Raw genomic sequence first — 25171 nt, forward strand, 5'->3', positions numbered from 1 at the left:
TTTCTTAGAACATCGCAGGTTTTAATGTTTCGCGCGGAATTTCTCGTCATTAAACAATTGGTAAGATTTGATATTATTGATGAGATTTTATGATATCAAATTTAACGGTCCATTTCCTCTAGGTATCAGGAAGTAATTTGGCTACATTTTTTTTTATCAAATGTTCGCTCATGAGTTATCAGTTATTCTTGTGGCATGAACTTCCAAAAATAGCTTCGCTTTAATTTCTCCCTACCTTGATTGATTTTTAGAAGCTACATTAAACCAAGTTTTGAAAATAAATCTACATAAACATTTCTACTTAAAGCTCAACAGTAGCGTTTTATTTTGCACCAGACTTGAGTTCAAGTATAACAGGAGAATCATCGTATTTTGTAAAGTTGGTTCAGCTTTGTTTGTTATTATTTTTCCAAATCGTAGCCACACATAAAGACCACTTTTTTTTCTATTGTATTCGAGTTTGCAACTCTTCTGCTTTTTCGGTCCATTTTCCGATTACTATAGCTAAAATAAAACTACAGCAAGGACAAAACGTTATGATTTGTTTTATTTATATCAAAATCAGAGAAACAAAACTAAAAACCGATTTTTGAAAAATTGAGGATTGGCTGGATTTCTATTGTTGCGCCAATTTCAACTAGTTTCTGGTTATCCATTATTACGAAAAGTTACTTCTATACTTATACTTCTATAGTACTATACCATTGGACACTTATATTATCGAGCGCGTCTTGTTGAGCTATAATCTACATGCAAAGGTTGGTTTGAACCCCACGTGATGGAGCATGAATTGCGGTAAAATATTGACTCCATTAATTCCTGAGAAAATGTGAACAAAATAACTGGAAAGTAGAGGACAGATACAAAACATACGCTTCTATGAAAAATTAAAATGATCTTCAATTAATGGTTATTCTCCTTGGTATCGACATCGTTGTTTACATAACGCGGATCTATAGACCCTTTTACAAATTATAATGGGACATCAATTGCCTCTGTCTGCTACTGCTGGACCACTCGCTAATTGTATATGGTTGTACATGGAAATATATCATTTAGATTTGATATCATTATCTTGATATTTTGTCCTATTTCCCTCGTCTTCCCGGGAACCGATATTTAACTTCATGCTGTGTAACATTTCAAAATGGCGCCATCTTATGGAATTCCCGTTAGACGTGAAGATAATGCTCATAATACGGGACGTATAGTCTACGGTTAACGGTAACTTACATTTAAAGATACGTAGATTTTGTTTTTTAATGTGTTACCTCCATTCTTTATGATAAATACAATTACCAAACTCAGGTTCGGGTTATAGAAGATACTTTTGTAACCTAACTTATTGAATCCCTATTTTTTTTTACAATTGCTCAATATATTTTGCTTAAAAGCTATCAGTATTTGAGTAAGGTAAAAATTTGTTTATAAACTCGGCTATAATCATGACTTGCCAGTTATCTTATGGAATTCCTTCAAAACAGCGTTTTCTTCGAATAGATAATTTACAGGTCAAGCGATCACATTTAGGTAAATTGGAGGACAGGTTATCGCCTGGACTCTTCTATAATATCATAAACATTGCCTTGCCCACAGGGGTTTAAGCCATGCTATATTTTAATTGTCTACGTGACTTCGATACGGAACAAAATGACGGCTGTATTGTGGAACGTGAAACGGGGTGACGTCACTGATCCTTAACAGTTTTCTCGAACGTTTTTGATATTAAAACTAAAAAGGATTTAAAGTTACCTTTTTCTTTTGTTATGATGGATTATCTTTATTCCCGCAATGATGGGGACATTGAATAACCCTATTAAATTTAAATATTCTTCCTAATTGGAACATCCTTCTCGGCGCGTTCTACAAACGCATTTTTAATTTCGATCGAGGAATATTGATTTTTGGGGGTTTGATTGACAAGAAATTTGCAAAAAAATATTGTTTCATCAAATTTGCTTTGTACTTTTATTGTAAATGCTAATATTATATGTTGCTATATTTGTTTACTGTTCTCGGTTTGTAAACATATATAGTAAATCCTTTTTTTAAATAAGTATTATACTGGGAATATATATTTAACTTATACTATTGCATTTTTTTAGGTTTTCACATTTAAATTTGAATGTTTCTAATACCTCTCGCTGACTGGTTAATAGAATTCACGCAGGACAATAATCCTATACTTTTGTGTTACTACTTTTTATGTCAACAGTTCGTAAATGATTCTAAATTGGTATATATACGCACTTTTCCTTCACGCACCTTTCCTTATTAAGCGAGGCAATGTCGGAGTAGGCAGGTCACTTGTTATCACAGAAGAGACGCGAGATTTCATGTGATTGCGGTTCAAATTCGAGTACGAGCAGATAGAATTAGGTGTGCATCCGGAATTTGAAACATTTTGAATTGTGTAAAACGTTATAATTCGGGTTACCTCTTACTTTGAAAGTTAAGATTAAACTCATTCAGGTCTGAGATGAAATATATTACAAGTAGTTTCACTCATCAGTCAAACTGGATTAACAGACGTGAAAATACTTTTGATAAATATCGAGTGAGATGAAGTGATAATGCACACCTGATGATTCATTGAACAAATCAGCTAATTTATTCGGTTTGCTGTCGATGCAAATTTTCCCGTGAAAATTCTCTAATTATTCAATGTTATACGCCAGTCAATCAAGTCCGCGCAAGAGATATTTTCAGTTTGCCAACAAACAATGAAAATCGGATAATCTTGCCATCTCTTTTTTACTTCCGCATGTTTTCAATTTTTGTTGACACTGATTCATCATCATTTCTATCGTACTACATTCGATGTAGATGTTTCCAGGAATTTTTTACCTCGAGTTTTCTTCAATTGAGAACCAACGCTTGCGTTCCTTCTGATTATTAATTATATACGCTAAAGTCTGACGAATACCACTAACTGATATTCGTGCGTCCCAAAAAATGTACTAATGTGTAACTTTCAATCACACCTGACACAATTCTGGTACATATAGTAGACGGGTATTTCTTAGTAAGCAATTTAAATCGTCCAAAATTGGAAATTCTTCCCGCCAATTTGTTTATGTAAATTTTCGTGTCTGGGATTTCTTGTTTGTTGGTCAAATTTTCCCTAATCTACATTGATCATCAGAAAACACGTCAAGAAGCAGTGCTTCCCAGAAACATATCGGTTCTACATGGGTGTCTTCATTATAATATCACCGCAACAATTCCCGCAATGTTTAATGAATCTTGTGGCTTTTAAAGACTGCTGGTGACATTACACGAATTTAAATTTATTGCTGAACAGAGCTGTTGAATTATTCTCTCATGCTTCCTATTACTGTATAAGGTATTAGGGCAGAGAATAGGTCTGTATTAGGCTTCTCTCTTGAAGCCTTTCAACGTCCATTCCTTGTCAATCAACTGTCCGCATGAAAAGCTGTTTTTAAATGCCTTAGATAACAAACAAGTCGATATTTCGATCATCATTAGATAAGATAATCTGTGATAATCAGATTTCACAGTCTCCTTTCCGATATCTGTAAAAACAATGGTAATCCGGAATTTTAATTTGATCCCTTCAGCGTTCAAGGCTTGACGGTTCAAAATTGATGTTTGTGATATAAATAATATCATGCATTCCAAGCTTCACACTCACTTCTTTGGCGCCTAGTATTTGGAAAACCCTGCTATAGGATTCTATATATATTTTGTTAAAATAGAGTGGTTGGCATCTGACGCCAGCATTCCGCTAAACGATCATAAGACAAGCGGGAAAGAGTTCAACAATCATGTCATATATGCTTATTTCTTGTTTTGAGACTGCGTTCTCACATATGTCTATGGCAGTCATGTTCCAATCCGAAAAAATAAATGTCTTCCTTTGCCATTTTGGCAAAAATATTTGTGATTTCATAGTGGCACTATCAAGTGGCACGTCCGAATAAAATTAATGGGCCCTGTAGAACTAGAGACGGTAATGACTGCTGTAACGAATTTTCAGTCAAATAACGTCTTTGCTCCTCATAATAAATGCATACAATATCTCTGAATATTTTGGTCACTGATAACTAAATGCGATTCTAGGTATATTCTTCAACTATGTGTAAATCAATATATCAACGTGACAATCTTCACCAACCTTGCATCACCTTGTCTGTTCATATAATACTGCATTTTCTCTTTTTATTAAGATATGTGTATATCAACCCATAATGAATAAATGGACAAGAAGTAGATGATTCCAAGCTTACCCACACTAGACTTGTATTGTCACGTTGCAATCATGACGTTGGGCCATAATTTTATTCCGATTTGCCTTCAAGCTTTCCGGTTGAACTGAGAATATTTTAGTTCTTTTAGGAGTTCGGGGATGTCTGCGTTTACCAATTGAATATACCCACTGCCCATAGGCTTCAATTCCTTTATACAACTTAATGTAAAGTAGGCAAACAAATTAGTTACCTCTATATTGGTACATACGCTTCTGGAGCGACGGTTGAAGCGAATATAACTGTAATTCGATAACGTTGAATAATTAAACACGTGATATTGGAGATAATGGCAAATGCGTTTACCGATTATTAAGTTCCGGATAAGTATAAGACACGCTCTATGTATTCCCATCGCATTACTTCTCCAAATGCTGGTTGCTAACTGTTAAAATGCTGCATAAGTCACTATAGGATGTTTCATCAGAGCTCAAACAATAAACTTTCATTCATCGAATGCGGTATCACAGAAAGCTACTACCTCCTTATCCAAATTTAATAAGAAATATACGTGATGTTGAGGTTATTTTATTGAAATTGTTCCTGCCGTTTTTATTCGGCTGGCGGTACATAAGGTGCAGAAAACGAAAAGTAAAAATACAAAATAAAAGCATCAATGTAATAGGCAAATCAACAACAGTAATACAAATATAAATAAATCAATCAATAAAGAAAATATATTTTTAATTACAGTCGGAACAGAAATCTGATTTGAAGTTGATAGGTAGTCTTGTCGTTTAGAGTCAACGGAGTTGTAGGCCGCATTGGGTTCACAACGAATTGTATATACATCATTATATTTCGCGTCAGTCTAGTGTACTTATTACAAACACTGCATAGAATGCATGTAGACTAAGATGTTTCATAGAGGGAAGTTTTAAACGGTATTTGGCAATACGACAAGCTTTTCCTATTACACCAGTGATTGCTCTATTGACCAATAAATAAATTTCTGTGTGTTACATAAGTATACATTAATCATGATAAAATGGTTTACATCGACTGAAAATGATGAGATTCCTAACTCAAACGATAAATTGCAGAACAACTGATTTCATAGGTAATATATGTTGACCTATTGAAACATAATAAAAAATAACGAAAACGATACATCACAGTTTTATACCTCTACTAAAATAATCACTCCACTCCCATCAACCATTAATTAGTTTTTGCATCAAAATCCGGCGTTTTGCCAATTGACTTTTGTGCCCTGTTCTTCTATCACGCCAACTGCGGGACTTCAGTCTTTACGATGTCATAACAATCGTTTATTCGTTTTCAGTTCACATCGTTTGCCTCTTTTGTAATTCGTATCGAAGTAACGCATCGCTCAAAGGATTCACATAATATATTCGGGCGTCTACGACGAGCTTTGCCAATTCACTGTACATCGGTAGCATCATTCCTTTGATAAACCCTTCTTGTGAGTCTGTGACGTCGACCTAAAAGGGAAAATTATATCATTAAATTGGTTGCGCGTCACTAAAATTAGCTACAATAATATACAAATTCCAATGACGCCGCATATTAATAAACGCTTCATGATATCCGTAATGCAACATTTTCTTGGAAGTTTTTCGAATCTAGTTTGCTATAATATATACAGATTGCACTACACCATAAATTTTATACTAATAGCGTTAATTACTTGCTGGATATTTGGCTGACAATGGCTTATTAAATTTTGGTTGAATCGTCATGTATTTTTTGTTACCGTTGACCGGTAGTGATAACTTCTGAAATCTTCAGCAAACAAATTAGAGGAGAAAATTTCTTATCAAGATTGTATGCGATAAGTTTTCAATCTTAAATGCCACTCAAGCTTCCAGAAATAGTTATTATAAACAATATATAAAATATTACCGAAAGGTCGTCGAGTTAGGAAATTAAAGCACTGACTACTTTACAATTAAATTGAGTAGTGTCACTCTTTATGATTTTTAAAAAGAAGTATCATATGCCCAATTTTATAAATTTTATCTCTTGAGAATTTGCATATTATTCCTGATTTTTTTTTTCATACGTATATCTGTTTGGTATTTTATCATTTATTGTCACTTTCTTTGTGTTCTAAATTAAGCCAGATTTGCAGTATTCGCATTTTCGAAAAATAAATGGCGTTATTTGTTATTGATAAGGCTGTGATTGTTGTTAAAATGTTTGCCCAATGTTAAGTTCTTTGCTAATAATAGAAACAGGACGACTTAACAACGCAACGGTCACGAATTAAGTTCTGAACCATCGACAGTGGCGGTCTTAACCTACCATAGAAACCTCTCCTACATATATAATAAAAGTTGTGGGTATTTATTTTATTGCGTTATTAAATTGTAATTTGAAGACGAATTTCAACGAAAATTTTAAGCAACTATTTGTCATATGATTCATAAGACTCAAAAATGTGGTGAAACTAAATCTCATGATAACAATCTACTTTTCCCAGAAATCAGTCGGTGCGAAATATTTAACATGGTAATTGAGAAATGGTATTTTATTAGACTATAACCTGTTATGATCGATTTTTTTAGCTGTTGACCATGAGATGAAAACTAATATATATTTCTATTTACCTTTTCGGGATCCATGTACGGTGTAACGGGTAATCTTTCTCTTTTCTCCCGCGCACTCTGTTCATAATATTCAGAAAATAGTCGTTCAACCCATGGCGTTGCTATGTTTTCCGGTCGTACTTCATTCGATACATCCGCACATTTTATGATGATCTTTAGCAAACTCAGAACATGAGATCTGAATTAAAAATCATAACATAAGTATAAATCATACTCTACGTCTACTTGACGTTAACTAATAGATTTCATGATTAATGTTTGTAATGACACTATACATCTGAGAGATTAACTCGATATTGTATATATCGTGCACAACTGTAAATCGTATTACATCAATCAGTGTGATTATGTTTGTTGTATGTTTCCGTTAATACCGCAAGGATTACCAACGAGTCACGTTTTCCAGATATGATTGAAATACAATGCAAAATATGTCGATTTCTTTTTGTATGTTTATTTGATGCAATTGACAAGTCTTAAGTCGTTTTAATCTGATCGAAATATTTTGTGATGCACCTGACAGTGGTAAAAATTCTATCTTGTTTTTTTGAATACGTAAATCTGTATTTCCAAGAAAAAAATTTACTGAAAAGATTATTAATACTGATTTATTCTACCGTATCATGAAATGACACATCGCAAAGGTGCGGCGCAGATACCAATACTGATTAGATCTGCTATCTATCAGGTCGACCACACATTTAATCTCACACTACCGCATTGTTTACCATTTACTTTCTTCCTTGTCTAGAAAACGCAAAAATCCGGACCTCGTGAGTTGTTGATGATAAATCGATAAATGTGTTTGTTTTTAAGACTCGCTTTTATGCACTTCATTTCTTAACCCACACGATGAAAATGGCAACTGATTTAGAGTCGAGATGAACGGCTATGGTGTATTTTAGATTTTTGGATTCTCCCGAGATGACCAATTATCCTATGATTTGCGTACGTGCATATATAACATCGGGTCTGATTTAAATATGTTGTTGTATATAAAAAATATGTTGTATACAAAAAAATCGAATTGCATGATGTTTGCGTAACACTTTTTTTTTTTTTTCGCTAACTTATTTAACCTTTTCCTACCTGTTTTTAAAATCGAATCCTTCTGCCGTGTTTCTCTTGAATTGTTCCATAATATCTTTATGCAAAGCAAGGTCAGTGGCAAGTATCAATTCCCTAGTGCCATTCAGTATCTCATCTCGGTTTGAAACATTTCGAAATATGTTTCGCTCTTTGTTTGTTAGTATTCGACAGGTAACAGCAAAATGATGTTGTTCTAAATACATAAATATGAAAATAATGGTGTGAAATCGAATGTATATTTTTCTGTGCTTTTTATCTCATAAACAAAAAAACCACCCACCTAAGATACTTTGGTAATTGTAAAGAATAGCCAGCGGGGAGTGTGCGTGACAGTGATAACCGTTATTGAGTCCCGGATGATCAACATCGTGGCAGACGGCTCCTGTAAGTATCATCCCAAGATCATCGACAGAGAGAAGATGGCGAAGCTTGAGTTTACAGATCATACTGTAGGTCATCTAAATATTAATAATAATCGGTAATACATATAAATTGAAATATCAACAAGGTTACAAAGAAGGAATTCAGCAAACCAAAGTCATGTACAAGAGGAAATAGTCTCGAAATCAAAATTGTTTATTTCCTGACCGCAGCAACCAAAATAATCCGAACCGGCGACCGGGAAGAGATCGTTCCAAAGATTTTAATAAAGTTGTACCTATCGCGTGGAATCGCTATTTAGATCAATAACCAAGTGAATTCCATTCTACTTTCCCGCTCCTAATCTCAACCATATCATCAATATGAAGCTATAATTGCAGGGGTGTGCTGTGGCTAAATCCGTCCCCATATATTTTGTTTCGTGACGTCATACGCACGAGAGTGATAATTTGGTCATTTCAGTCGAATGCATCCCTGTGGCATTAAGCTTTTTCTTTATTGCAAATGTCAACTACTTTATGATATAGATATTTCGTTTTTTAATATAAAAGGTGGAACGTGACTTTTTAAAGATAAAGTTATTGATATGAGGATATTAATGGATTGGTGACGCATGTAGATATACTGCAAGGTCTTATGACAGTCGAATTCGACATGGTGGCGAAATATTTATTATAATATGAGATTACATTACATTGATTCGTAATTTTATTCAACAATATAATTATTTTTACGCTGCTAATTTTTTTTAAACTTAAAGTCAATTCAACTCAGAATTTTTTCATGAACTTCATGTGACCGGCATTTTTAATCCAGCGTAGCAAACTTATGGCTATACTGACGCCTTGACGCAAATATAAGGCTGAGAGATACAATATGAAATCGTGTAGATTAAATATAAATAATTATGTCCGATATAGATTTTAAATAAACGATTGCCAAATAGATTAAATGATTTGCATTTACAAGAGTTCACTTTTCAGGTTTTGTCAACAAACTTTTGGATCATTACATGTTGAAATGTCTAAATGACTCTTATTATGCTAGATATATACCTGAGTTACGCAGAAACAGTGTTTGAAATTGTGATAAGGATTGTCTTGATATCGTTCTCTCACTCCTAGCAGAAACATTCTCAGGGTGGCTCTTGGAATTTTCCACGCTCTGGTTACTCCTAGTTCGTGGTACATATACCTAAAAAGTAAATTGGTGTAACAGTACAATACAGTATTACAGTTACGCGATAATTTTGTTCTATTTTTCTGTTTACAATATATATTTATGCAAAACTTATTTGTCTATAATGTAGACTAAAAAAGTCGTTGCATCTACTTACTCTAAGTGATCGACCATGGCATCTCTTCCGAGTCGCCATACGTCGAAATCCGGCTCTGAAAGGCGATGCATGGATTCGTCTGGATAAGAAACATCTTCCATTCCCGGCATTGTGTCATCTCCTATTGACGAGATTGAACTAGCAGTGTCGTCACTGCCATAATCTTCTTCTTCTTCTTGATCGATTCTATCATCATGTAACAAAGGATCCTGGTCGTTGATGTTAATTTTCATTTTGTCGCTGATGTTGCCTTCTTCTGATTGCGATAAGGTTTCCACGTTTCTCCCTCGGATTTTTTCTCCGTTATGTCTAGATTTCTGCCTTCTATTTCCTTTACGATTATATGTGCCTTTGTTGGATTTTTCTGTCGAGAAATCGTCAACTGCAGTTTTGTTTTCTTTTTCTAGATGGCCTATTAATTCAACTTTGGTTGTTGTGCTAAAATGTAAAAAAGAATTTCGATTAAATATATCGTTTTCATAACTGCAACTGATTACGTTAGAGATACCTTCATATTTCTAAGTATTAAAACTAACTACTAAGTGAAGACGACGTTCCGCCAAGACTGTCGCTTCAGAATGTCGTCTCGACAACATAAGCGCGGTATTTGTAGAGCATTAGCCGAAATCGTACTTGCGCGCTAATGACTCTAATGCTATTTTCAAAACACTCTGTAAGAAGTATAACCGACAAATTCTTGGCGACGAGAAGGCGGTTCTAAGTCAGTGTACTCATTACGCAAAATGACATTAGTCTATGAACAGCGACAAAAGGAAATATTGACAGCAATCCATAATAAGATATGAGGTGATGACAGATTTTACCGCGTATGGAGACGGTTGAATTGACTTGCGTATGAACACAAGTCAAGTGTCCGAAAAAAGCATATTTAACAAACAACGATAATGAGGCATTGAGCATTTTGAAAACATAGTTTCAGGGCGTCAAATTTCCAAATTTGATCAACATATTTGGATTTTTTAACTCCTAAAATATTTAACCTACGAAATATTTTAAATATTTGATATTTGAATTTATTTTTACCTAATACACATTTTTGCTAAGTTCAAGTGTTTCCAAGTTTCTAACAAACTGACGCCTCGAGACAAAGCATATCAAATAATAATTTCGTGACATTTTATTTCAACAAAAAATATTCATTATATGCGGAAAAAAATTTTGGTGTACAGGTTAATATTTACTGACAAAAGATAGCATCTCCACGAGCTTTCATCGACTTTTATCATTTCTCTCGGAGCGGCATTTCATCTAACACTAATCGACAATTAAGCTATTTTTATACCGCACTTTTCTCCAATCCCAAATGCCGTCCGAAAGCACTTTAGTAAAATGTGGAAATAGAAACAAACAGAAACGCAAATGAAGTACTTACTTATTAATAACTATTTTAATTTTTCACAATACACATCAAATATCTAATTAGCGAGTTGCTTAAAACCTTTTTCTATTTAATGGCGGTCATTACGAGATCTGATAATTAATTAATTCAATAATTTATTTTTATTACAAAAACGCATTAATTTTTCCGACATCGTCATATATTAAGTCAATAATTTAATTAATTTCTAGCATTTTAAACAATTTTAAATTTTTTCAATTTATTTGCCAGGTTATAATTTTTTGCGATATATACCGACACTTATACTCATGAACTATGTGTATTTAATCCGCTTCATTTCAATTTATTATTCATTTCAAAATTTGTTAGAATTTTGTAAAGTCACATATTTTTGTATTTTCACGTAACTCATTTATACATTTGCTTTCGGATATGAGTTGCTATGCCTTCGAAATCATCGGTATTATTATTTTCTTAATCTACTCACTTTTGGATTTTTCGCATTTGATTCCACTGTTTTTCTTCGTCGTAACATACGGTGTTAACGGCAACGCATAGCATTATGTATTCCGCCTTCGTATATACAACTGTTATTTCGCTTTTCGATCGAACTATTTGACAAATAAACACTATTACTTATAGACCCTCAGTGTGCAAAACCAATATTATTCTGTTTCGCCGCACACGTTGCCAGTGGTTATATTGTTCGGAGAGCAGCGAAGGAAAAAAGGCTTTCAGCGCACTTCCAAGAAAACAAGCGCGACATCGCGCCAAATCTTTTTCTATCACCTGTCTTAATAAATGTAACCAAAATTTAACCAGAGAAAAACAAAAATTAAAGTTTTACTATACCAATGTGTTTATATCACCATTAATGTTATATTATTTTAATTATCTTTTTGAAAGAATGAAAATCATGACTTCGAAATTAATTTTTTTGATGTTTTCTTAGATTTGTTGATTTATGTTTAATTAACTAAACTAACTAAAACAAGATTCTTGTTTACATTGAGTAGTGAGAAATCGCTACTTCGGTTGTTTCACTTATTATCACCAGCACGGATTTTAGCATAAAATCTTATCGCATCCGGGAAAAATTCCAAAAATATCTTGTCGTATTCGCAACCTCATGCACTTGGATCTTCAGATAGATGAGCAGTATACCGTAGTTTTGCTTGGTTACATGTTATTTGGGAACTAGTAAAATGCGACTTGATTTATTTGAATAGAGCATTTATTTGTTTTGAGTCAACTATTATTTGCATAGATATTAATCGCAACACAATGAACTTAAAGCTGTTATTGAATGCAGTTTACGTCCTGAAATCAATCGACATATCGGTTGATCGGATATGTCTAAAATTGTGCGAAAAAGTCGACGGTACCGCCCAAATTATTGGGAAATCGTGATAAAATGATGTTTACGTTATCTGGATTACCGGTCAATTTATGCTCGGAAGCTCTGATGTTTTTAACCAACGTTATAAACCAGCACCACAATCAAGAAAATCACCCTATCATGCTCACCTGTTTTTGGAGTTTTATTTATTTGTTTTTATTATTCCGCGCTTTTGCTATTGATCGTTATCAAATTTTGTTTACAAAACCAATCGAAATTTGAACTAAAATCTGTTGTGTTTACTGCTTAGGCGCTAACTGGAAATACATTTTTGGGCTTTTTGGAGCAATTGCAAAACATATTTAGGGTATTCAAGCAAAATTCGAGTTCTAAATTATTGCAGGAACAGAGAATGTTTCCAGAATTCAATGGGTACCGACTTGATGTGATTCTAACTATAGACCAGTTCTGTATTCTGATATACTGGAAATGATTTCGTTTTCATGCGATTGGGTTTTTGGGAGAAAATAAAATCAGTCTTTGGAAGTATTTAAATGACCAATTAGGTGCCAAATTTTCGGAATGTGAAAGTTGCATCTTCATATCAAAATAACACATTCGCGCATTAAATATTGATTCCGCAACGAAAATATACAAATCCACTGCCTTTTTTAGCATGTGATAATGATACCATAAACCTGATTCATCTTGGTGCTTAATTAGGTACACGTTATAGCTTAGAGCATATAAGAATGAATGAGGTGTTAAACGTAATCTAGAAAGAAATACAAACATGTACACTACAAGAAAAATTTGTAAAAATATAGTTCTCGGATCGTCTCCGAAAGCGTACACCGTTTGTTGAGCCCTGGCTCGTTGCAATTTCTTTCTTTTCATAAGAATTATTGGCATTACCTTGTGTAATTATCTCTCCATTTTTACTCAAAATGAACCATTCGTAATAAGGAATTAGTATGAAATAATTGCTAATTGTGTGTGACCTCATGTAAACTAAAACTCGAATCTCATAAATATTGCGTCAATATGGATGTTGAAAAACTTGAAAAGTACATTTGAACCAGTTTGATTTGGTCAAATTGTTATGGGTTCGGCCCGAAATATTTAAAAGGTATCTTTAAATATTTAAAGCGTTGTTTGGTAATTCTGGACTGGTGCGGTTTTGTGGTACATTAAAACAGAGCAAGATTAAAGTGCCGACGTGATTTTTATCCTGTTCAAAACATATTAGAGATTCCCGATTTCACGCTTTCAATCTATTCATATCGTGATGCAGGATCATGTTTTTTATAATGTGCGTACATTTTAGTGGGGCGACAGAGTATCCGCGGTATTTGTTATCTTTTTGAAAATCTAAAAACATTCTTTGGTTATTTTTATCCGCAATACCGCATTAACGTCCATCTAATAAACATCAGCAGCCATTCATAATTTCCATCACTAATGGGTTTAGATAAAGTTTATTTGTAGACATAATTGTGGCTATTTCTTCTGTTAATATATACATACTGACTACCTTGTGCAAAAAATGGCGAATTCAAGTTCGTTTCTTTTTTTCAAGTTTAATGCAAATATATCTTCTTCGCTCCGTCTGTCTTCCTATCCGATCATCTCAATATCAATCGTGTATTAGGTATTTTCTTCATTTCCAGTGCAGACTTTTATTATTTTTATTTTTCATATAATTTCTTACATGAGTACGAAAGAAGAGTTGAAAATAGCAGACGCACTTTTTTCCTTATCGGTTGAATTGTAGGAGCAATTCTATGATAACATCGAGCTCGTTGTTTTTTGCGAAATTTGATGATGGCCAACGACAACGTCCCAATTTTCAGATTTTATTCATCTTAACTTTGACATTATAACTATGAATATCACAGCAGTTAAGATCTTGTCTATGTATTCCACATTATTTTGTTGTTAGAAGGTGTAATTTGGGGATAAAACAACCATTTCCTTTGTGACATGATAGTAATATAAGCAGATATAATGCTTAATGCAGACTGATAAAAATCATATAATGGCAAGATGAAGGTGTGGCTTAATTACAAGCAAAACGTAGGTTTTAAGTAATTTGATGTGCTGATAAATTTTATTGTCAAAATCACTTCAAATTCACTGGACATTTCGCACAAAGTGCACGTTTCTAATACTAGTTTCAAGGGGCCAAGGTTAAAATGTTCATAGGCCTAAAATTTAAGCGGCATAATCTGAACTGACGAACGGCTTAGGGGCAACAGCGAAATTACGGAAATATGACGTTATTAATGAAGGTCAAGTTAGACGAATGACGGAAGATTTGACTTTTACTCAGATTTAGACATGACATATAGGTCCGTATGGGGAATTTGATTTTATCGTTCTTTTCATTCAACGTAATTCAACCAAACTTAAAACATCCGATCACCCTTCCCATATATCTATCACGAATATCGCGTTAATGCCTTGTTTCTATTCGATGAAGATCTGCAATCTGATAAAGTAATTACTGCTATATTTGATTCTCTTTTCGCATTCAATTTCCTTGTTAACTTGTCATCATTAAAACAAACTATGGTTCTATCTATCTAGCGCCATTGCTCATAAATGAAGCATAGTGTCAGCACTGTGTCGTTGAAGAATCCATTTCTTGGAAATAGTTTGTGCTCTTCGATTTATATAATTCGATAAAAGGATTCTATGCTAAGCAATTTATTAAACCAAAATTTTTATTTATTTGTTTAGTTTTTATGAACCTTATATATAATTGGAAGTTATATTATGATGTGAATATATCCAAAAGGAGGTTTTCGAAATCAAATACAAACAATATGACTTTCCATCACTATAAAAATGAATTTATCGAACAATTTCGGATATTTCAATTTTATGTACAAAAAATAAACAAGAGTATTACGTGTTACGTGAATTTTGCGTTCTGTTTACACTTCCCATTCCTTTACATTTGTTTACGTTTTGTCAAATATCCCCCTATAGTCAGCAGCGTGAATATTTCTTATCTTCGTTGAAATTTAACGCTAATATCACGATTTGTATGTTTTTATCCCATATAAAAGTTTCGTCAGCGTAATTCATCTAGATTTCACCTGCGTTACAAATGCGTTTCATTCATCTCATCATTGAAAAATTTCATATAATAATTTTCTTCTTATGTCATCTAAACGTAGATGTTAAAATTAACTCACTAATCACTCAGTTGAAAACAAGTTTGTGATAGTAAATTCACTATTTATTTGGTTATAAAGTTTCGATGCGGCAACAGAATATATGCTTTCGCACGGTCAACAATTGTTTTATCTTTCCAGCAATCTAGCTTTCCATTGTTTTCGTGCCAATGAATCAGATTTACGTAAAAGTATGATTAGAGATTATATTCCGCATCGAATTATCTTACTGTTCTTCATGATAAATATTGAGCGAGTAATGGAAATCTCTTTTACTTAGTGCACCGCAAAATTTTTTTATACATTTTTGTGACACACCCGTGAAATTTCAACTACGCTTGATCTTAGTTTATATCGCGTCATAAACTGATCTTTTTGTCACTGTCATGATCAAAGGTTATCTTTTCATTTGTTAGTAAATTTTTTTGCCAATATTGAATATGGACTGATAAGTTTTGATGAGAGATGAAAAACAACTGATTATACCAACATTGTCCGTTTGACCCGTGCATCTATCTGCCTTTCCATAATAAAACATTTATCGCGTTCCATGTTGTTTGCGCATATATATACCTAGAAAAGTTACTTATGCACTAGTCATAAAAAATAACTAATATTTACTTTCCACAAAGATAGAATACATAAAATTACTTTTAATATTCATCACTTATCATACATTATCATCATTATATAAATTTATTCAAGTATTTTACATCAAGTTGTAAAACACCGGCACGCATACCAAAATAGTGTTTATTGCTATACAGTATACATACGTCTTTATAACACAACAGCATAACGTATTTTCGCTTGACATAATAGCTGTTGTCATTCTCGATATCTATTCTTTTATTGCTGACATAAATCTTGCTGTCAATAATTTACACTACCATTATCATCCTTATTTTATGTTGTCAATATAACTCCATTCTCAATTTGTGGTAACTTTCTTTTTATGTTGTATTAATTTATATTTATGATAATTTATCTATGGTTCAAAAATTATTTTTAAAGGAGATATAGTAAGAGTCATACTATATGTCTATAGCAGGGGTGGGCATAGTTTTTGAATCAGGGGCCAAAAATTTTGCCCACCTAGACTGGCGGGCCATGTAAGTGTGACATAAAAAGTTACATTTTATGAACAATATTTACATTGTTACAAAGCAAAGGTGGAAAACACTATGCTTGTGCCAAAACTAAATTTAACCGCAATCTCACCCAATTCCTTGAGCTATTTTCGAGCTAAAACATCAAAATTTGATTTCAGTTTGGTTGTGGCAGCCTCAGGCCGCCTAGATTGAATTACCCAACTGGCCGCATTTGGCCCGCGTGTCGTACTTTGCCCATGTCTGGTCTTTAATGTCTGTGGTATAACTCAAACCTCTTATTATTTTTTATTTATATCTTTGTGGATGAATTTTTTTTTAATTTAATATTTCATTGGGTATATAATGGATCTAATTTTTTTTTGCACAGAACTACGCGACCAAATCAAGAATCAAAATCTTGTACAATTTGATGAGCTGTTATAGTAAAAAATATCGTGGTTATTCGGGTTTAAAGGGGTTTGCATATTTATATTATTATAGCGGTTGATATGTCTGCGGTTATATAAATAGGGTATTCTAATTTTACCTGCATACCAGTATGCACTAAAGTGTTGACATTTCTCAACAAGTAGAAAGGCTTGTAAGTTTGATTTACAACAAAGTACTATACGAAGAAAATGCAGTGACAGAATCATCAATGAACGCCATAATCGCCACACCGAACCAGACGTTGATGGATGCCAAAATGAAGTCTTTTCGGAGTTTGTGCTTGATTATGTGCAATATTTTATTAATGTTTATTTGATATAATTCGTGGGAAGGACGATCGGATCACAATTTATTTATACTACCGTAACTGAATGCTTTCATTATAGGTATTATCATAAATACTAACCTAAACGTTACTTTTGAAATCTACCTTGTACATTCTAGCTAGCATTCATTCGTATTATATTACGTCCTTGTTTTCATTTCTGCGAAGTATATTTACGCATGTAAGCCGCAATTGATGGAATTTAGTGATACGTGCAGCAAATATTTCCGCAGAGCTTTTATTACCTTGCCGTATGTTAGATGCACATACTCGTACATGTTTGTATTATGGCCATGAGACTAAAATACGCGTTTTATAACGCGACTTGAATAACAACTTGAAGTGTTATTCAAGATAAATAAACAAAGCCTTGAATATGCATTCACTAAAAGTTTTAATTTCATGTTATACTGCCATTTATGTTTCGCTAAAACAGTTTCCTTGACGGAGTATTATTGCTACGTTTCTAGTTCATCTAGTTTTATAAACTACAATGGCTTGCAGCATCTGATTAAAACAGAAAAAAGATTTGGTTGTCATGCCATCATTCCAACGTTTGGTTCTACTAATTTCACCCGATGAAAGGAAAATATATCATTGTTTCTTCTAAAATTCTCATGATTCTATCCGGAAATATAACAAAGTTATCATTTCGCGAAGTATTTATCTGGTATTTGTAATGCATGGATGTAGAGGGAGAATTGAATCAAATATAGAATGTACAAATATGTAGATAGAAATGAGTATGGTACAACATGTTTTTATTTGTGAATTTCGGATCGTCTCTTTTAGTATCAATGATATGATCTAATTTACGTCATCCTCATCCAAACGTGATTGAAATCAATTTCAATGATTATCTGAGATAAAGAATTATTCATTTGATAACAAATCTTACAGATAACGTTTTATCACGAGATAATCAGCGTTTACAATTGACTATGTAAAGGGCACGAACTTGTTTCATTTTAAAAGCTTATAGTGGGGAATAATTTTTTCTAGAGTGAACTTGAATTCAACTGACAATCTATGACTATATGTTATTGTTAAACAGGAGTTATCTTCTTGTAATAGCCACCAAACCATTCGACCCTGTAATATTTTCATTCTATAACGATTTTTATTCCGGACTAAGACGGTAAAATTATATCATAGCACATTTGTTTGTGTCTTAAAGTCAGGTCTAGGTATTTTCAATTACGAGACGTTGTTTTCATAATGTGCGATCATATCCAATGATATAATATTACAAAATACAAAGCATTGGGGAAATGCCATCAAAATAGCACACAACAAGTACAATTTCACACACAGATTACTCACAATGTCGGAAGTTCAAGGTATGCCAGATTATTTATGAATATTGCACAATCTCCCATATTTGGCATCGCGAATATGTAAAAGGACGCCTGTAAACTATTGATCAAATGATCAAATTTTTCAAATATTTTCGTTTGATGTTATCAAAACGTGCTAGGCCATTAACAAGCGACAGTCAGATAATAAGATGTTTGTGGACTTTTGTGGAACTTTCTGTTGTGACCTTCAGTACTTGATAACATTAGTAAACTTTCACAGTTGCCTTTGAATTGATTGGCGTTCTTTGCGAGAAACCTTATGCGCTAACCAATAATTTTCCAAGAATCAGATTCCGAATGTTACTCCACTCTATATATAACTAACAATTACTGTGATGTTATATATTTAACCGAAAACATATCATCAAACCCAGTTTACCACCAAGCACTGGAACTCTATGAATCATAAAAGCATCCTATTTTTAAATAATTTATCGAATAATGCACAATGATCTAGTAAACACAAGTGTTCTACGTGTAGATTTTGTGCCACAAATTGAGGCATAACAAAATGGGGTTATACATATTTATAAAAATGGCAATCATTATCTGACCAAATTATAAAATCATTTTATTTATCTTACGCATTTATCATATGTGATAGAGCCACTCTCGTATGTTATATAATAAACAAAATTATTTTAAATGTAAAAAAATCACGTGCAACAAACTTGAGCGTTGCCAAATGTGGTGTTATGTATATAAAAATGGCAATTTTTTTTTTGGATGTGTTATATAACGTAATGTTATTAGAACATTTAAGCAGTCCACTTTCGAATCTGAGGCATTCCTTATATGTAATGGGCTGCTCAATATCTAAACAGTTATTTGAACGTGTACATTATGGCCAACGTCCAATGTGGGTTCGTGCGTTGCATGCTTTCACCTAATTATTGGAGGCTTGTTACTGAAAATATTCGGCCTCAATGACTAAGATCATGTGAATAAAACAGTTTGAAAATTGCGGCGTTCATTTCAGCAATCACACGCGTGCTGCTTTTCACATTTGTTTCTATTCAAGGTTCTATACCGAGTCATGCTGACCATGGACATGCGGAGGCCGGAAATTATGGATCTTGACCTCTTCTCTTAATCCAAAAACATTCATAACGCTAGAAAATCAACCCAACGTCTTTTGCTTTTGTAGACTAGAATTAGAACTTTGGCTAAAATAACGATAACTTCAATACCAGTAACCATAATATTTTATTTCGCCCAGACTCCTCAATAATTATCGTTCAAATTGACGTTTGGATTTTTTAACTTTTGAATCTGTCTCTTATCGGAAGCAAACTATGATAAATAAATAACAGTTCAGACCCTAGGACATTCATTCTGTAAGATTTATTCTAAAGTCTTGTGCATTTGCTTTTTGTGAATTCCAATCTTATAAATTGCATTTCAATGATTGGTTTTATGCTTAATGTAGAGGTAGATAGAGCGTGAGATAAATCAACGTGTAGGCTATACAACTGTGAAAGAATACGTCCTGATTTGATATATATTAATAATGTATTTTGTCACCTAGCACACACATAGATAGGAAAAACTTGATTGTTGCTATTGTTACGGAATACCGAATGATTGTATACCATAAAATCTATAGCATACGCCAGGTATCATTTATGGTATAGAATCAATACTAGAGGGCAATGCTCACAATATGAACACGAAGCCAAAACGAGATAGTACGGGTATGCAATCTTTCACAGTAGACCACCAGAAAGCAGTGAACGCGGAACCGTCACGAGGTGCGCAATTTTTACTTTGAAGACGGCACACAAAAACGAATCCCACGGAGCACACAAAAATTTGTGAAAAAAAATTAAAGTAATAGCTTTTCAGCTACAAATACAATCTTCAACTACTGTAAATTTTAAAGCAATTGGTCCTGTAATAAAATAATCATTGAGTTGAGTAGTATGTAAGATAATATTGTTTTCGATGTAAATTTTGGGTCGAAGTTTCTCGATAATCAGATCTGATTCATAAACGTGCTGTCTTCGCAAATAAAAGTGTCAATTTCCCCATATTGATCGTTTTATACAAGGTTCCACATCAAATGTGAATTCCATTGGAGCTTATGATATTTGGACACGAAATGGACCAATGAATCGTCTGTTATTATGTTGTTGCTTTTGTTGGTATTTTTCTTGTTGTTGTTACCGTATGAAAAAAAACGCATTTCTCATTAACTGCTGGATCAATTGCTTTAAAATTTTCAGTGGATAAAAATTGTATTTTTTGTTCGAAGGCTATAACTTTTATTTATTTTAAAACTTTCTGTGGCCTCTATGTGATTCGCATTTCACTTCGAAATTTCGTTGTTTTGTTTTTTTTTGCCATTTTTTTCTTCTTCTCGGTGCACCTCTCTCGTGCTACGCAAGAGCGGGAAGTTTTTTAACGGCACTGTAAGGTAGACTACGACTTCGCTTTGGTCTCCGTGTCCATTTGAGCATCGCTTTCTTGTTTTTTGTCAGTTTGCGTGACCAAACCTTTAGGAAAAGACTAACTCTCTGATTGTCCAAATATTTGTTTTGTTTTGGCTTTCCTAATTGTAGGCACGATTTTATCGAGTCTATCTTCAGCTTCACTGGACTAATAATACTGTAATGAATAATATCAAATAAAATAAACTAGCTTCGCCATGAAAAAATCGCGATATTTCTACCTGGGGTTACAAAATTATGAACTAACAGTGGCGTGCCGATATTTGTTCATTAAAGAAAACCTCTCTACTTCAAGATAATCAGCATGTTGAAAATTTAATAAACGTTCGGTTTTTTGGAACTCAAAAGTAATTTAAATGTCAAAAATCTCGTGACAAATTCTCATGAAACGTGCACATTGTATATTCAAAGTTTGTGGCTTCAACTTGATATTCAAAAATTTAATTTATTCCGTTATGGGAAGTGGCTGATAAATGATATACATCTGGATAAACATATCAACTTTCGTGGCGAAGATATTTGAAAACCAGAACTAATGTTTTGTTGTATGTAAATCTGCATTGTGACATCATTGTGTTTTTTAAAAGGAATATTTTAATTTTTTTCTTCGATCCTGCATATCAGTTTTAATGCGGTAATTTGCATTCATCAGTATTTGATGAATTTCACGATAATTACAATAAAATGTGATGCATGACAATTTTATCACTTCAAATTGTCACTTTCCTATATTTAATTCAGGGATCGCGCATTCAAAAACAAACGTGACGCCTATTTTTATTCTATATTATTAAATAATTGATAACAAATGCTATCTCGGAATTGTGTTCAAGAAGATGAACTCGGTCGAATCAACAAGCTATTTAAATATTTCAACTGTAACATTATCCAGCGTCTGGATCCTCGAGATATAGACTTGAATCATGGTGAATGCCTCAAATTTCATACATTTTAAGATATAGATGCGGTTATTTTATATATATATATAAGTTCATGGTTTTGTATGTTTTCTCCTAACTTCCAATATCTATCGCGATGTTATAGAAGAACCGTATCGGATTAGATACTAAATTAAAACACATCAGCGTCGGGAGCTAAATTAACTCGATTATTCAAACGAGATTGACCTATACTTGCAGACGTGGCGTTTCTATAAAGGTGATAGATTTACTGCTCTGTTTGTGTGGCGAGTAAGGCTAATTTGGGAGAACATACTGCCATAAAAATAAAGTTATTAAAAGCTTATTTGCGGGTCCACCTTGATCAAACTCAAGCTCCAGCGCGGCCATTTACAACTATTTGTCGCTAGTATAATATTATCGGCATTAATAGATAACTACTGCCCATCTATAAATGATTGATTGTTTCAACGCTCATGTTTATTGCAACGCCAGTGAATTGTCCAATTCCAAGCCGGAACATAAAAACCAAACATTGAAATCGTTTCAGCTAGAGAAGTCACAACCATAAAGATGTTCTAATTTCCTTCAGAAAAAAATAAAAATTTAGCGCAATTGAAATTATTCAAAAATTTCGCAAATCATTTGTATCGTTCAGTAATGCATTTGTATGGGAAATTTGGCGTATTTTTGACAATATTTATATTTCACTTTTGTTTTCATTTGCCTGAAATTATTTGTCATCAAATGTTATATAAATGAAAAATATATCTCAATATGAGAGCGATCATGGTACAGAATTGGTAAATCGGCCATTGAAAATGAATTGGATACAAAAATTTTGATTCATTTTTAAATTTGATAGACAATAGCGTGATGAGGAATGTACATATATAACCCCATTGAATAAATATCAGATATTTACCTGGTGTGGCAAAGATTGGATTTGCAACATACAATGCGATAGTACTCCTAATGGCAATTTGCTAATGCTTTTTTTTCTTAGAGTACTCGGATTTTAACCATTGTCTTTATTGAGCATAAACAAGTTTACTAAAACTTCTAAATTTTGTCGAAAATAAATGGAAGTTTTTCTATTTTATGGGGTTACCTACACAAAACATTCACACAACTCTTTGCCTACGCACAACAATCTTGATTTTCATAAGGTTCGTGATTTCGCTTTGTCATTTCCTGTTGCAAATGCCAATTAAATTAATCTCGATGTGTACCAGAACAACATAACAACTAGAAGTCATCAGTGGTTCCTAACTATACGGCAGTTGAACACGCGATTCCCCAATTCTTTCCTATTTTGGTCGACCCTAATGAACATCGCGTGCAGTTCAATGTTTTCTAATTTTTCCCGGCGTAGTAAAAGTAAACTCGTCAGAGGTGATTTGTGATTGGCAATTTATTTTTAATGCACACACGGACGCTGCTGGTCCATGACAGTACTTACTGGCACGCGAAGGTTACAATTATAAGGGAAGATATAGATCTCTGCACGATTGAGAACGTAAAGTTAGGTCAAGCCATCATCGATCGATCTAATGAAAGTCATGGAGGCCGATCTGTATTGGTGTAATGAGTTACTCGCGTGAGAAAGATAAGCGACAACTCATTATTTTACATTATGTGACGATTAGAAAGCCAAAGTCGTAGGATTTTGTTGTATAATATGGAAAGGGATCTCATTATCTTTCGCAGGTTTGTCCGATGTCGTTGAATGATAGCGGTCATTTCAGCTGTGATTAGTTCAAAATTTGCATAAGCATGAAAAACATCCACGTCAAGTGTAATAGATAATTTACAAATAAGGTGATAAAACCGAATAATATTAATATTTCAACCAATTAGAAAAAAAGTATTGCGTGTAGTATTCCACATTAACGTTTAGCCAACCATATCAATGATGGGCGCTCCAGAAGTATGTGTACCAATATGGAGGTAACAAATTTTGCTCGCCTACTTCACATCAAGTTGTGTAAAGGAACTGAAGCCTGTGGGCAGGGGGATATTCACTCGGCTAGTACAGACAGTCCCCGAACTCGTAATAGAACTAAAATAAGGAAAATCGAATTCAACTTACGGCTTAACCTAACTTGGTACGCATACTACGGAATACCCAATAATGTGCCATATTTGAATGAACTGAAACTTACGTGTTAGTAGAAACCTGCTCCTCGCGCTCGCTATTCGTTTTCTTGGGTTCAAGTGTGTGGTTGATTGCGTCAACTTCAGCTTCATCTTTGCCTTTTTTCTCTTCACGACTCCCTTGTTCTATTGTCGCCTCACTATTAAGCCCTTCCACTGATTCACCTTGCTGTTTCTCCACAATGACATCGCTATTTTCTACCAACCCTCCATTCACTAATTTGCTATCGGTGGAAAATGGTTCTGTTGGAGGTAACTTGGCGACCATCCAACTATGCGTGCTTGTTTCCCCTTTTTCTAGGTTTGGATTTTGAGCCATTTTAAATTTTTACTATAAATCTGCAAAATATTAAATAACCATGAAAATCACACTTGACCAATACGTGTTCAGATATTTGTATGTAGTCTGCCTATCTTGCTATTTCTGCTTTGTCGCGGTATATGTCTGTGTACTAAGCTAATTTTGTTATCTTCCGCAAGTGTATTCAGGGCAATGAAGCGAAACGTACACATTTGGGGCTTGTTGCGCGAGAGAAACATAATTGGAATGCATTCCATTTATATTGACGAAGAAAAAGTGAAATATTGCTAAGAACCTGCATTTCAGGTATACTCGGTCGCATCACAAACAAAAAATGATTTCGGGGAATTCGTTCGAAATTCGAATTGTTGATTCGAAAATAATATCCTACATATATAAGAGCTTCTTGAGTCAAACTATTATATAGCCTACTTGTTTGCATCATAATTAGAACAAGAACGTATTCATTAGCATAACCGGACGTCCAATTAAATATTAATTGGCAAAGCAAATACGTCATACTCATAATAGTTGCTACCTTCCGCGATGGTTTAAACTCCAATTTTTCGCGTAATTAAGAATCAATGCATAATTTACACTAGCATAACTGAT

At 33.6% G+C, this 25171-nt stretch overlaps 1 protein-coding gene across 2 annotated transcripts; it reads right to left on the reverse strand.

The window, feature by feature from the left end:
* Window positions 1-4780: 4780 nt before the first annotated feature.
* On the reverse strand, window positions 4781-24593 carry LOC120344854 (high affinity cGMP-specific 3',5'-cyclic phosphodiesterase 9A-like). Of its 2 annotated transcripts, none has more exons than XM_039414170.2 (7): window positions 24267-24593; window positions 9648-10085; window positions 9367-9505; window positions 8211-8388; window positions 7931-8123; window positions 6842-7019; window positions 4781-5713 (listed from the first exon to the last, which is right to left on the reverse strand). In XM_039414170.2, the coding sequence occupies exons 1-7, from the start codon at window positions 24575-24577 to the stop codon at window positions 5555-5557; spliced, it is 1596 nt and encodes a 531-aa protein (XP_039270104.2). In that variant the 5' UTR covers window positions 24578-24593; the 3' UTR covers window positions 4781-5554. The 2 variants fall into 2 exon arrangements, with proteins under 2 accessions (XP_039270104.2, XP_039270105.1); XM_039414171.2 differs by lacking the exon at window positions 24267-24593 and adding an exon at window positions 11495-11679.
* Between the last annotated feature and the right edge of the window lie 578 nt (window positions 24594-25171).

Source organism: Styela clava, chromosome 5, assembly GCF_964204865.1.
Source record: "Styela clava chromosome 5, kaStyClav1.hap1.2, whole genome shotgun sequence".
In the NCBI taxonomy this organism is placed as follows: domain Eukaryota; kingdom Metazoa; phylum Chordata; class Ascidiacea; order Stolidobranchia; family Styelidae; genus Styela; species Styela clava.

Excerpts from the sequence above, each read along its gene's own strand:
- LOC120344854 (XM_039414170.2), bottom strand. The coding sequence starts at position 24,577 with ATGGCTCAAAATCCAAACCTAGAAAAAGGGGAAACAAGCACGCATAGT. Across the intron at positions 8,389-9,366 it reads ACTGTTTCTGCGTAACTCAG|ATGACCTACAGTATGATCTG; the intron begins GTATATATCTAG and ends ATTAATATTTAG. Across the intron at positions 5,714-6,841 it reads CGTACATGGATCCCGAAAAG|GTCGACGTCACAGACTCACA; the intron begins GTAAATAGAAAT and ends TTTCCCTTTTAG.